Source organism: Engystomops pustulosus, chromosome 2 (genome assembly GCF_040894005.1).
Source record: "Engystomops pustulosus chromosome 2, aEngPut4.maternal, whole genome shotgun sequence".
Classification (NCBI taxonomy): domain Eukaryota; kingdom Metazoa; phylum Chordata; class Amphibia; order Anura; family Leptodactylidae; genus Engystomops; species Engystomops pustulosus.
In genome coordinates, this window is record NC_092412.1 from 117266013 (window position 1) to 117280898 (window position 14886).

General features: G+C 41.3%; 1 protein-coding gene across 7 annotated transcripts in view; it reads right to left on the minus strand.

Moving 5' to 3' along the window:
* The window catches only part of CAMKK1 (calcium/calmodulin dependent protein kinase kinase 1), a 176455-nt gene that overhangs the window by 98468 nt on the left and 63101 nt on the right, over positions 1-14886 (minus strand). For all 7 annotated transcript variants that reach the window (XM_072136131.1, XM_072136132.1, XM_072136133.1 and 4 more), the window contains one exon: positions 5695-5748. In XM_072136131.1, coding sequence (XP_071992232.1) covers positions 5695-5748 — 54 coding nt within the window. The remainder of the gene's footprint in view (positions 1-5694; positions 5749-14886) is intronic.

The following is a 14886-nucleotide window of genomic DNA, read 5'->3' on the forward strand; positions in this document are numbered from 1 at the left end:
TCTGTCCGCCAGCGGGTGGGAGAAGGAGCGGGAGATAGTGCCGGTTGGCAGAGCAACATGTCTGCCGTCAGGTGGGAGGTACGTGCCGGCTGGCGCGGGGGAGGGAAGACGTGCCGGCCGCAGGGAGGGAATATGAAGAGGGCGTATCGGTGGGCTGGAGGGCGTGTCATGAGTTTGGGGCGGGTAGGAGAGTGTGGGCCAGTACAGGTGGGCAGCTCTGCGTTTAGCACAGCAGTCGGGGCCCGGGAGAACGGCACTAATAAATCTTGGTATCGCCGTGCATCCCGGGCCCCGTAGCAATCGCTACGGCTGCTACGGCTGTTGTTACGCCACTGGTAGGAATGTGAGAATATTCATCTGGGGGCAAATTATAGAGACCGTTAAGGAAATCCACTAGTTCTGCCAGGATATCTTGTGTCTTCCCTCCCCTCCTTTTCTGAATTGCAGGTATGCAGTTTCTTGTCCTTTGCTCCCATAGGAACTGGACCCACAGTTGGGGGTGACAATCTTAAAGTCTTCACAAAATGTTGTACTGTCGTGAATACTATCAATCTGCAGTAATCTATCAAAGTGATCACTTCCTCTTGATTATACTTGATGGGCAGGGCCTCAACAGACATCCCACACCCTTTGAACTTTATACGACACGCACTGAATTACCTGTCTGTTCACATAAGACTAATGATTACATAAGGTTACAAGTCTAATGTGTGTGAGTACTTGTGACAGACGCAATCCATCAACTCCGAGACAACAATAAACAGAAAAAAAAACAAATTTCATACGTACATTTTTACTGGATACCATAAAATGCATCAGTACAAACTAGGCTATTCTCAAAAAAATATACAGAGTGTAAAGGGGATATTTTTTTTGGCCTTTAAAAGTATCAAAATATGATTGGGTGTCTCAGCGCGATATTTTTAAAAAACAATAGAATGTGTTCCGACTTCAGAATCCTTCAACTTTTCAATGAACAGATATTCAGACTTAATTTTACTGCATCATAACCTTAAAGGACACCTGTCAGCTCAAAAAAAGGACTTGCTTCACATACTAATGAAAAACTGTCCCTAGCTCTCTTCCATTTACCGCACTGTCAAAATCAGCAGATCGTGCTAAGGGGGATGCACACTAGTATATCTTTATGCTTGGTTTACAATTCTTCTTCCTGGAGGTACCACATTTTCGCCAGGTTTCCCGACGATTTCCGTGTTGAACCGCATTTAACAGGGGTTTTTGGAGCACGCGATTGGATTTTGACGCATCGTCGCCGGCTTTCAAGCGACACAATCGGGGGCAATTAGCATAACATAGCAAATTGTTATTGTAATAGCAAGACATGCACTCGGAAGAAGAAGGTGAACTCCAGCGGACCTCAGCGGGGAAGCGACACATGCAGGATCTCGGGGAACCAGTCAGCCATACTCCTGTCTCATGTAGCCAGCAGAACTCGTCCTGCCTTCCCATTCTACAAATCAGATCAGAGACGGGAATAGTATTGCAGAACCAGACTGATATAGCATCCAGATTTACCCAATTCTATTCTGACCTATATGCATCTTCCCTGAACCGGACCCCGGGAGAAATAGTAAGTTAACTGGAAGGTACTCTCTTCCCTAAAAACAGGAACAAAGTCTGGAGGGCCCCATTACTCTAGAGGAATTGGAGGAGGCAGTAGACAACCTAAATAACAATAAATCCCCAGGTCCTGATGGCCTACCATAAAAGGTGTACAGCAAGTACAAAGAGCCACTGTTTCCTAAACTGCTAGAAATGTATACCGAATCCTTTAGGACAGGGAAACTACTGGACTCCCTCTCAGAGGCCACTGTGTTGGTATTACTGAAGTCAGACAAAGACGCTTTAGAGTAGCATTACTCAACACAGATTACAAGACTCTCACATGGGTCCTGGCGACCAGATTGAATATGGTCATATCGCCACTTATCCATCAGGATCAATCTGGCGCCTACAGGCTAGCCACACAAGTCTGGAAAAGGGCAAGGCAACTTACACATTTTAATGACACCATAGCAGAAATGGCTTTATGGGGAAACTCTACACTAACACATTTATCATCTCTGGAAGACATGGAGGGGTGTAGACAAGCAGGAATACAAACTCTAGCTGACTTATACACTGATGGGGTTCTGTCTTCATTCTCAGACATAAAGGTGTTGTTTTAGAGCAGTGCTGGATTCAGCTTCTGGCCGTCCGTGGCCGGCCACACCTATCCATCCCTATTCACAGCATTGTCTATGGCGCCCGGACAGGAGCGACAGCAGCGCGGGACAACGGAGGGCGCCAGAAGGTAAGCAGATCTTTATTTTTTTAAGCAGCCCCCTCCGGCCACCTTTATTTTTTTTTCATAACTCTCGGACCACCCCTTTAAAAATAAATTTCGATCCTGACTTACATGTGGCACCTTAGAAGCTGATTTCATGCATATGAATGTACCCCAATAGCAAGATTCTGGAAACGTATTACAGATTTTCTCACTAGACTTATCACTTTTCCTCCGGGAAACATTATTCATAGCAAGAAAATGTACAGCGCACCAGTGGTATGGCCCCAACAATACGAATGCAAATCAATCAACTTCTTCCCTATGAGGCAGTCTTATACAAACACAGGAACTGTCCAGATAAGTTCGGACGAATCTGTGGCACATGGTGTGACTGCATGCTATCCATGTCTATCCCTTAATTGATAAGTTACTTGGGCATGGAGCAAAAGGTGTGGACCCGCTACACCCCAGACCCTGTGGAATAGAGTTACCAGAATCACCTTGCGAGTAATGTTTTGTTTTTGTTATCTGGTTGCATTGTGCTATGACATGACGTACGCCGATGAAACGACTGTTACATAATGAACAACAGCTATGGAGGCACACATGAGGTAGTTGTGGCTGTTGGTAGAATGATTGAAAGACTACCGAAAGAAAGGGTTTCCAATACATTTTTAATTGACTTGTACTAAATAATTATGTATAATGCAGCTTTACGTTTATTTCATGATTTTGTTCAATAAAACAGTTAAAAAAAATTCATTGTTGTATTTCCATGAAATCCACTAAGACAGCTACTGGCCTATCAGAGTGTCAAAGAGTTGTTTAGTGGTGCCCAAATAAACAGGTCCAGCATCAGACAAACATATTTAGAAAAAATAGGATTTAGGTTCTATTAAACATGGGTTAATTTACAAATACTTCATTTGCCTCATCACGTGTTTGCAATAACAATAACCGTAAATGTACACATGTTCCAGTCTCAAAGGACTCCACTCCGATGCAGACTGTATGAAGTATGCGTCCACTACAAAACATATACTCAAGCTGTCCAAACACTCATGTAGTGATGGAATGAATGTTATAATTTTCCAGCCTCTAAACTTGGTAAATTCTGCCAAGCTGAAACATTAATTACAACAGATATAATTAGATAATTACTTAACTAAACAGAAAAAATACAAAATTGTATAGTGTTCTATAAACACATTACATTTTAGCCACATGTTTAACCATGGAGGATTTAATCCACAAAGTGTTGGCATAGAGTTATCCAGACTGTAATTCAGACTAAAAGTAACAGAACCATTTACACCAATATTATGTATATATTTTTTTAGATATAGAAGGAAAGGCTTGAATAGAAGGAAAGTGTAACTAAATTATTTCTTTCACTGAAGAGAATGAAAGAAATTTGACGTAAGAATTTGACAGAGGCCCCCAGGAAGATCTTAAGCGTGTCCAAAATGCAATCTTGCCAGGGCAGACACATGGCACTGCACATGGCAATGCAAGTTCTTGAAGTCATAAAGGAATTCTGGGTCATTGACCTCCCGCTTAAACCTCATCAGTTATTGTTTCTAGCCCCTTATGGAGAGAGGCCCATTCCCCTTGGCTTTGGTACCGACATTGTTGATAGTAAAGAGGTGCCTCCTACAGCGTTGGTTGGTTCAATCTCCCCCCAGTAAGACAGACCTAATAGAACAACTAAAAGTGCAACAAACTTTGGAACGTTACAATGCCTTAACCCAAAGTGAAAAAAAAGGCAAAACCTTCTTTGCCAAATGGGGCAAATTCATAGGTAAGGCCTACCAGAGAGAGGAGATCAAATAGATAATGACTCCTTTCTGCTTGACCATGTGGTATCTGAAAAGAGACATTAATGGGAGATTAGTTCCCATACGCATCTGAATTTAAGAAATGAACTAACCAAGCCCATGCAAGTTACTGCTGTATGTGATACTGCTTCTTTACTCCCAATTTACATAACCCTGGTGTGACTGGCGAAAGGTGGCAGATTTTGTTGCAGCGACATCCCATGAAATGAAAGGGATCTCCCTTCACCTTCTTTCCCCTTTGTGTATACCTTGAAACATAACACATCTTGTTTTTTGTTGGGTGTTGTGGTTTCTAACCTTGAATGAGCCTGAGCTGGACCAGTAAAGGGGTGGTAGTAAAAAGGGCATGGGACGTAGGACACCAAAGTATACAGGAAACCGGGTCAGATAGGCCTTGGGAAACATAAATGTGGTAAGCTCTGAATATTTCAAGGTTCACCTAACTCTATAAATGTGTTAGGCAACACCCTTGTCTATGTAAATGATGAATGTTAATTGTTTAACATTATTTGTACTGTGATTGTTAACTCGTCTTTCCCTGCAAAAATTAAGAAAATCAATAAAAATGTGTTTGGAAAAAAACTTTTTGGGCAAAAAGTTAAACCCTAGAGCAGTGATGAAACCTTTTAGAGACCGAGTGCCCAAACTGCAACCCAACCCCACTTATTTATTGCAAAGTACCAACGCAGCAATTCGGACAGTAACTTATCGCAATCTTCTTGTTCCGTGCTGTGCCCCCAGCATGTAGGTGGCGGCAGCCCCTGACTCCAGCAGCTAGCCAGCACCCCCCTGACTCCAGCAGCTAGCCAGCACCCCCCTGACTCCAGCAGCTAGCCAGCACCCCCCTGACTCCAGCAGCTAGCCAGCACCCCCCTGACTCCAGCAGCTAGCCAGCACCCCCCTGACTCCAGCAGCTAGCCAGCACCCCCCTGACTCCAGCAGCTAGCCAGCACCCCCCTGACTCCAGCAGCTAGCCAGCACCCCCCTGACTCCAGCAGCTAGGTGGTAGTTGTCCTTAAAAACGATTTGCAAAGTGTCTATATTTAATGTAAGGTAGATGTAATGGATCTATAAACAATATTTGATTACAAAAATTTAAGTAGCATTCAACCACCTCACTTCTGTTTCAACTGAATAAGTACAAAGCTATATTGAACAATATTAGACTTCAGTGTAACTGCAGAGTAGTTCCTAGCGCATACTATATAGTGGGAAAACGGGTACAGTTGCATTCTTGGCAAGTCCAGAATGGGTTTTAAAATAAGATCAGGATTTAAACCCTATTTGCAGTCCAGCCTCAGCAAGAGAGTGGTAGCTGCATCTACTTGCAGTTCACACATCAGCTGGTGTGTAGGAGGAAGGGATGTGTTGGAAGGCTGCACAGAAAGGAGGAGGATAAATTAGTGTCACTTCAGGACAGTAACAATAGTTTTTATGCAATTTGTTGACCACTTCAAAAACAAAACACTGTATAATCATTCATTATAACACATCAGATTTAAAAGCAGATCACATACACACAATATTGACACTGTGCATCATCCTTCTTGCTCAGATGTTACTTACATAATATTTGTCGTCACTTTGATTGTAAGCCAATTTCACAACACCGTATGAGCCCTAGAAAGAGAAAGATATTTAATATGTTGGCTTATCAAATTTCAAACACTACAGGTACGTACGCATGACACTTGTATACAATAATGAGAGCTGGAATGGCTAATACTATACAAGTATTGCCTTCTTACAATAACACATTATTCACAAAGGCTGATCATGCTAGCTACGGTGACTATTCCATATCCACTTGCAATTCCCTAGCTTTGTCTTTCTTTACTTGTCTATGGGTTGTTATAGCCCTAATAAGTTGCATGAAGCTCCCACCTGTTGTACGTTCAGCACATGGCAGACAAATCTGGGTTCAGTGGATTCTAATGCTCATGCGGGTCTGTCTGAAGACACTGGCTATCTGCACAGAGTATGGGTGGGACAAGGCAGGCCTTTGGGAGCAGAGAGGGCAGAGTGGTTCAGATGACGTAACCCTTAGGGCAGTGGTGGCGAACCTATGGCACTGGTGCCAGAGGCGGCACTCGGAGCCCTCTTTGTGGGCACCCAGGCCATCACCCCAGAATGAAGTTCACCAGACAGGACTCAAAGAATCTGCCTGCAGAACCTTCCTACAATGATAGGCCAATTTGCCCTCCTCCTTTCATCTGCGTTGGTGTCTTTAGGAGGCTGAACGATTGAAAGTTGTCAATGAACAAAGAGAAACAAATTGCTGCCTAAATGGCTGTGCTGGCATTTTGCAACAAATAAGCGGCTTTTGCTTGAAGTTTGGGCACTCAGGCTCTCAAAGGTTTGCCATCACTTAGGGTGATGGTACACGTGGCGTTTGGAATGCGTTTTTGGCCCGCTTTTAAGCACCATTAAAATTGACCAGTTTAAAAAAAAAAACTGATGCGCATGCGGTTTTTGACGGACTGCTTAAAAAGGGGCCAAAAACGCCACGTGTGCTATCACCCTTAGATCCTCTGGACAATTTGCATATTTTTAAAAGCTAATTTAATGGTAAAATGAGGGCTTTAAGGAGATAAGAGACACAGTTCCATAAAGAATAAGAAACGCACAGGTAAGTGAAAGTAGTCTACTATCAGTGATTTAACCCCTTACCGACATGTGACGTAATAGTACGTCACATGTTGGGTCCCGGTACATGAAGAGGGCTTGCGAGCCGAGCCCTCTCCATAGCCGGTAAGTCTTTGCAGCATATTGCAGCATATTGCAGCAAAGGCTTACCGGCAACACCCGCGATTGGTGCCGGCACCGATCGCGGGTGTTTTACCGCTGATCGCCGCCGGCGGCTTCAAAAAGACGGCGCCGCGCATCTTTCCGTGGATCGTCGCTCCCCGTGACGTCAGCACATGGTAATGTATGAGTAGTAAAATCCCCATATACTGCCATACTGTAGTATGGCAGTATATGATAGGATCGATCAGACAACCTAGGGTTAAAGTATCCTAGGAAGTCTGAAAAATAGTAAAAATAAAAATTAAAGTTAAAATAAAAAAAATTATAATTTTCCCCTTTCCCTAGAATTGATATAAATATAAATAAACAGTAAAAATCATAAACACATTAGGTATTGCCGCGTCCGAAAATGCCCGATCTATCAAAATATGACAACGGTTTTTCACTGCATTTAACCCCGTAACGGAAAATCGCGGCCAAAGGCGAAAATGGCACTTTTTTGCCATTTAAAATTTTTTTTTAAATTCTATAAAAAGTGATCAAAAGGTTGTACAGTCCTAAAAATGATAACATTGTAAACGTCATCAAAATCCGCAAAAAACGACACCACCCACAGCTCCATACACCAAAGTATGAAAAAGTTATTAGCCCCAGAAGATGGCAAAATCCCCCAAAAAAATTTTGTACAGGAGGTTTTAATTTTTTTAAATGTATGAAAACATAAAACCTATACAAATTTGGTATCCCCGTAATCGTACCGACCCAAAGAATAAAGTAGACATGTCATTTGGGGTGCACAGTGAAATCCGTAAAATCCAAGCCCACAAGAATACGGCACAAATGCGTTTTTTTACCAATTTCACTGCATTTGGAATTTTTTGCCCCGCTTCCCGGTACACGGCATGAAATATTAAATACCACCATTTTGAAGTGTAATTTGTTACGCAGAAAATAAGCCATCACACAGCTCTGTACATGGAAAAATAAAAAAGTTACAGATTTTTGAATGTGGGGAGTGAAAAATGAAAACGCAAAATCGAAAAAGGGCCGCGGCAGGAAGGGGTTAAACCAGCACTCTCCATTCACAATACTGTATCTATGTTAAGTACTGAGTAGAGTTCAAACAAAAGATGCAAGATCTTAAGAGCGTTTAGAAAGTGTTTCTGAATACCTGAGGGACTGCCACATGCACTTCTCTCTGGATTTGTTTCCTGTATCTATATCAGTAATTTTAAAGGGAACCTACTACCACAAATCTACCTATAAAAGGTAGATCGGGTGGTAGGTGGATCAATAGGACGTGAGGATAGCCCTTTTAAGGGCTAATCCTCACGTCCCCGCAATGTTTTGAAAACTTTTATTGCCCCAATATTAAAATTTTCTTATGCGGCTACTGGGGCGTGGAGTAGCCGCATCTGAGGTTACACGAGGCGGCTACTCCACGCCCCGGTAGCCTCTTTTCTCCTCCTACCAAAAATCTTCGGCGCGCAGCTACGAGGAGCTGCGCGCCCTCGTCCGGCACATCTGCTGTCTGCGCATACGCAGAACAGCAGGCCCGCGCCTGTGCAGCTCCGACTCCGTAGCAGTGACCGCGCACACAAAATCTATCACAAAAGATATATAAAGCATTACAGGGCTTTTTTCATCATTTAGGAAAGGGAGATGATAAGAAGTGGCTCTCTGTGACTATCGCATGCTCTGACAAAACAAACAGATGAGTTTTCTGAACAGGGAAACCCTTTCCTTTCCTTGCTTTTATTGACTCAAGTAGAGCGTGAGAGCACAACCAGCATGTGGCCCAGACATCAGGTACTGGCATATCACACATATTTTTATGGTACATTGCTAAAGAAGAATGCAAATACTAAACATTTAAACTTGTTGGACTTGAATGTGTGACGTGAAGGTGTGTTTAATGAAGTCCTACAGAGCTTCAAGGCTGGAGAAAAGTTTGACCCAAACTAGTTATAAGAGAGAACATATTACACATTGTCATACATCCTATTATGTCACCACACTAATATTTGTGACTTGTAAATAGAGCAATGAATCTTTACATCCTAAATTTGCTTGCAGAAATAAACATGCACACAAATGTACTTGTTAATAATATGAAACATTTACTGCTTCCACAAGGAGGCATCTTCTATACTGACAAATTGTGACTGTGTATTATGTGCAATCAATTTTTGCAGGTAAATATTTGTCCCATTCTTCCACACACTCTTCATATCCTGAAGGTGCCGTGGGCTCCTTCTATGAACTCTGAGCTTTAGTTCCTTTCATAGATTTTCTAATGGATTCTGGTCAGGCCATTGACTGGGCCATTCTAGTAGTTTTCATATCTGAAACCAATGGAGAGGTTCCTGGGCTGTGTGTTTCGGATCATTGTTTTGCTGAAATGTCAACCCTCATTTCATCTTCACCTCCTCTGTAGATGGAAGCAGATCAAGAATGTCTCTGTATCTATCTATTCATCCACCCTCCAACTTTGCCAGTGCGAAGATGCGCTCAAATGTCTGATTTTCTGTCTAATTTTTTACAAAATGTTTACCAAATTCACATTTTTTCATTGATAAATGCTAAATATATCAACTAAAATTTCACACTAACTTGAAGTACACAATGTAATAATAATAATAATAATCTTTATTTATATAGCGCCATCATATTACGTAGCGCTTTACAAATCATAGGAAACAAATACAAAAATAATATAACATGACAGAGCACAACATTTGTATGGAACAACAGGAGTGAGGTCCCTGCTCGCCAGAGCTTACGGTTTATGAAGATGATGGGGTAACACGAGGTAAAAGAATATTTAATGGTCAAGCCATTCTTCTTAGGGAATAGAACAAAATATAATAAATGGAATTGCTGTCGCTTGAACCACTCAGTCGTCATCTTATATACCAGGTCCAGGGTGAATGGGACTGCAGAGAAGTCTGGTGCCTGTTGGTTGCTGGATAACAGATGGGAGGACGACACAGGACGGGTTAGTAGAAGAGTTAAAACTTCATGCAGTTAATGAGTGTTATAGGCTTGCCTAAAGAAATGGGTTTTAAGAGCACGTTTGAAACTTTGGAGGTTAGGTATTAGTCTGATAGTCCGGGGCAGAGCATTCCATAGAATTGGTGCAGCTCTAGAGAAGTCTTGGAGACGCGAGTGGGAGGTCCGCACTAGGGTAGAGGTTAATCTAAGATCACTGGCAGATCTAAGAGCACGAGTTGGGCGATAGACTGAGATAAGAGAGGAGAGGTAGGGGGGTGCAGCATTATACAGAGCTTTGTGGATGAGGGTTATTATTTTAAACTGTATTCGAAAGGAGACTGGCAGCCAGTGCAGCGACTGGCATGAACTGTAGGCATCCGTGTAGCGTTTAGTCTGAAAGACGAGCCTGGCTGCTGCATTAAGAATCGATTGGAGAGGAGAGAGTTTGGTGAGTGGAAGACCGGTTAGTAGAGAGTCATGGAAAAACAAATTCAAAAACACTTGAGTAAGTAAAAGTGCTCTAAAGTTATTACCGGATAAAGTGACACATGCTGGTTTTGAAAAATATGTAGGCCTTGGTCATCAAGGAGCTTGGTCAGCAAGGAGTTAACTTGATAGGATAGTTTTATTAATTACATACTTTTTGCTTTATAATATTAGCCACTAATTGCGAACATAGGTGTAAAATTTGCGCTCGGCGAACTCTGTCAGCTCCATAGAGATTAATGGAGCAGAGCGGTCACGTGCAGCCGCCTGCTCCATTAGACTGAAGAGCAGCGAGGGGTCAGTCGGACACCTCGTTCTCGGGATCTGCAGGGGTCTTAGAATGGAGACACCCCCCCCCCCACTGTCCTGTGGACAGGGCCTTACTTGCCTTCGTGGGAAAATCCCTTTAAGAGTGGGTTCTGTGAAGCATCCATACACATTTATCATATTAAAGGGGAGATACTACTTTTTAACATGACATAGGGTGGCACGGTGGCTTAGTGGTTAGCATCACAGCCTTGCAGCACTGAGGACCTGGGTTCAAGTCCCTGGATCAACATGTGCAAAGAGTTTGTATGTTCTCTCCGTGTTTGCGTGGGGTTTCCTCAGAGTCCTCCAGTTTCCTCCCACACTTCAAAACATACTGGTAGGTTGATTACATTGTGAGCCCCATTGGGGGCAGGGACAGATTAGGCAAGCTCTGTGCAGTGCTGCGTTATCTGTGTGCATATATAAATAAAGGAATTATTATTATTACGTATATAGCCTTTTGCAGTTGTGAAGGGGTTAAAGGAGCATTTGTAACTGGACATACATTAATTCATCTGCCATTCACATAAATTTCTTCAAATGCTTGTTATTAAGAAAAGTCTGAAGATAATTTCTTATAAATGTAGCCATATAGTCCCTTATAAACAGTATAGCTGTTCTTGGGTAGTGGTGCTAAGCATGGACTATTGAGTCGCCCGATTACCTGGATTCAGCATTCCTTACCACGACACGGCTGTGGGACCATTTTATATGCAAAACATTTTTTAATTTGTGCCATCCCTCCAGCAGAAGTGTTCATATCTAAGGACAGCTGTCCTCCATTTCTAAGGGACCATATTTATGAGAAATAATCTTCAAACAGTTACACTTTTTTTATAACAACTACCAGTAATTGAGGAAATGTATGTATATGGCAGATGAAAAAAAAAATAACGTGAATGTCCAGTTGGTAGTACATGTTTTTTTTTTTGTTTTCATGACAAGTGCACACGTGTGTTGTTTCTGGTTCATGTCCTCAATGAGATTCAAGCCAAGGTAGAGGTGGACTTATCAGTAAATGTGTCACCCTTTCTATTGCTGAGAACCAAGAAGAAATAAAAAGTAATTATTCAGATGGAACAGGGCCACGGTTCCTGGAATTCTGCAGTCAAGGAAGTTCTTGCTGTGGATTTTTACGGCTATAATTGTTCATCGCGCTTGCCAAAGTAGCAGCATCATGAGGACTGATTGCTTGCTGGTTATCCTAATTACCTAGGCAGCTTGATGCATATTCCAAATGTAAATGAAAGCACAGACAAGAACATTTACATTCAGAACTGCTTAGCAATTTCTTTATCAATAAATTTAACAGCAGATTTTAGAGAAAAGAGAATTATCACACATTGTTTTGTATACAGCCTGCTTAGAGAAGCACTCCTATCAATATCTGAAGAGTGTGATATTTCCAGTACATGTATTTGCTGAGTTTCTCCAATTTTTACTAAATTTCACTTGCCATTTTTAGGAGTGTAATGTTTCAGAGGTAAGAAAAGTGCTGAAAAGTACTAAGTATCAAATATAACAAGGTGCGACCACGCTCTGATTGAAAAGTGAGACAGGGTATTTGCCAAGTCTAGATCAGCATCAATTGTATTGCTGCAACTACACATAAATTCTCAATCATTAATAATCGTGGAAATATAACTATATTAACCGATTCACGTTTTTTACTTTAGTCTGTTTCTTGAGATTGCTATCTGTAAACTGTCAATAAGCTTGCATTGGTAGTTTTGTTTAGTCTTATTACGGTATTCTACTGCATTATGTTCTAATGATCTGATTTGATTATAAAGCTGCAAAGCCTGTCTATGTTAATTATACAGTTTTAGAGTTTGTGAAGTATTCTCATGCTACATACTGTCCTGAGTATTCCCATTAAGTAAATGAAAACACATTCAGAATATCACTTGAATCAGACTTGTTACAACACGGCAGGTACTGTAACTTGGAATTTGTTGTGTGCCAAAAGATTCCCTAAGAATTAACGTCAGTGAGAGGGAAGTGGGTGTTCATGATTTATCATCATTTATTTAATAAAAATGTAAATGATAGATACATTATCCACCGCTGTATCTCTCTGGAGAGTAGGCTTAATATTCTCAGGCAAGGATGATGTTACCTTCACAGGGCAGCACCTGATAAAGGGAGACGATATGACAGAAAAGATCACAACGCCCACCAGTTGGTCTCCGCTTCACATGTCTGTTTCTCCACAATCAAACAAGCCATCTACTTCAGAACGGAGCAGACAGGATTACAACGCGTTCTTGTATTATTCATGAATTCATTTTGGTACAAGATGCAAACAAGCATTATGTGGAATGCCTTGGGATGGAGAATGCAGATTTGTTCAGCTTTCGTCTTGTTAAACTTATAACACAACAGTACAAATTATTGTTAATTATTCCTTAGTGGAAGGCTGCCAGCTTGTGGTTTTTCCAGTGTCACAGATACAATTAATTGGGGGAAAAAACCTGTAGTATAAGATACTAAGATACCTGTGTTACACATGCTTCCCATAGTATAGTACTAGAGAACGCTATCATATAATTGGAACATTTACACGTGGCATTTACATTGTATTTTGAAACACAATACAACAGCTGAGTAGTGGAAATTTTAGCATTTACTATTGGGGGGGGGGGGATTAATCAAGTTTCTAAGGTAAAACTGTTCTAGTTGCCCATGGAAACCAATAACAGCTCAGCTTTAATTTTATAGACAGCTGTGGGAAAATGAAAGCTGAGCTTTGATTGGTTGCCATGGGCAACTAAAACAGTTCTGCTCTAGGAGACTTGTGATAAATCTCCCTTATAAACACATATGTTAACGTGATGTAATTGGGTAACGTGTTCACATTGTTTTAACATTGTTTACAAAATGAAAACGTTAACAGCAATTTAACTACAAAAATCTCCTCTCTGCAGCTGTGTGAATGCAGCCTGTGGTAATAATGGTTGCCACATGCTACAAGTCTTACAAGTCATTGATAAAGATTATAAAGTGACATTTTATAGCATTACATCGAAATGAGGTGCATGGAAAGGTTTGCACACGTCTGACATACACAAAGAACATCTGCAAAATTCACATACGTTGAAATCAATACATGGGCATGGTGGCAGGCAATAAAAACTAAGGAACCACAGTCGTTTGTAATAGGACAGGTGGTAAATTATTCTACTACACCACATCACAAACATATGTTTAGGACTGAGCAACCCTCTTGAGTTTTCTAATCATGTGACATATAGTGCATAAAAACAGTAATATAACAAGACCTGTTCATAGAAACTAAATCATAACTATAACAAAACGAAACATATTACATAAGGACAGTTAAGTACAGCAGTGTCCCATCTAGGGTTGAACCGATACGAGAATTGGTCATTCTAAACCAATATTCAGGCCTTATGCACACATACATATTGGGTTACTTGATGCGGCTGCAAAATTTGCATAAACTGCATTGATTTTTGCATTGGGATTTTTGCCACTCAAATGTTGATTTCCATGTCTGCAGGAAGAAGTGATATGTCACTTATTTGCCAAAATCAGCGAGAAGACAATTCTGAAGATGTTTTTATCTACATCTTATCTTTATCTGGATTTATGGGATTGTCACTGTACTGTATATGTTTGACAAATGGGCTCATAATACACAACATGCACATTTACCCCTCAGGTAATTACCATATTTTTAGAATGACACTTTTGGGATCTACCCAGCAGCATCAAAGGTTAATTATCATTTTCATAAAGGCCTATTTCACACAGATGGAAAAAAAAAAATAAAGACGGACTGGGTCATCAGCAAAGAGATTCAGTTAATTAGTGTTAAATGTGTTAAAGGGAACCTGTCATCAGGGACCTCATTTTCACTAGAGACAGGTTGCAGAAGCTTCTTAGACCTGCAGTACACATCTGCCTTTTTACATAAGCATTTGCATTGCAATATAATTGTGTGTTATAACTTACCTTGCACCCTGACAAAATCCTGGGGTAGTCACAGGGGCTGAACTTTGGTTTGGACTTTGGTTTGGCTGTACAGGAGCACAAAGATGGAGGAGGCCTGCAGCTCAGGCAAGTCGCATGTTGTTTTTTGAAATGCATGCAAACCAAAGCCCAGCCCCTGTGACTACCCCAGGATTTTGCCAGGATGCAAGAGTAAGTTATAACACACAATTATATTGTAATACAAATGCTTAGAAAGGCAGAGAG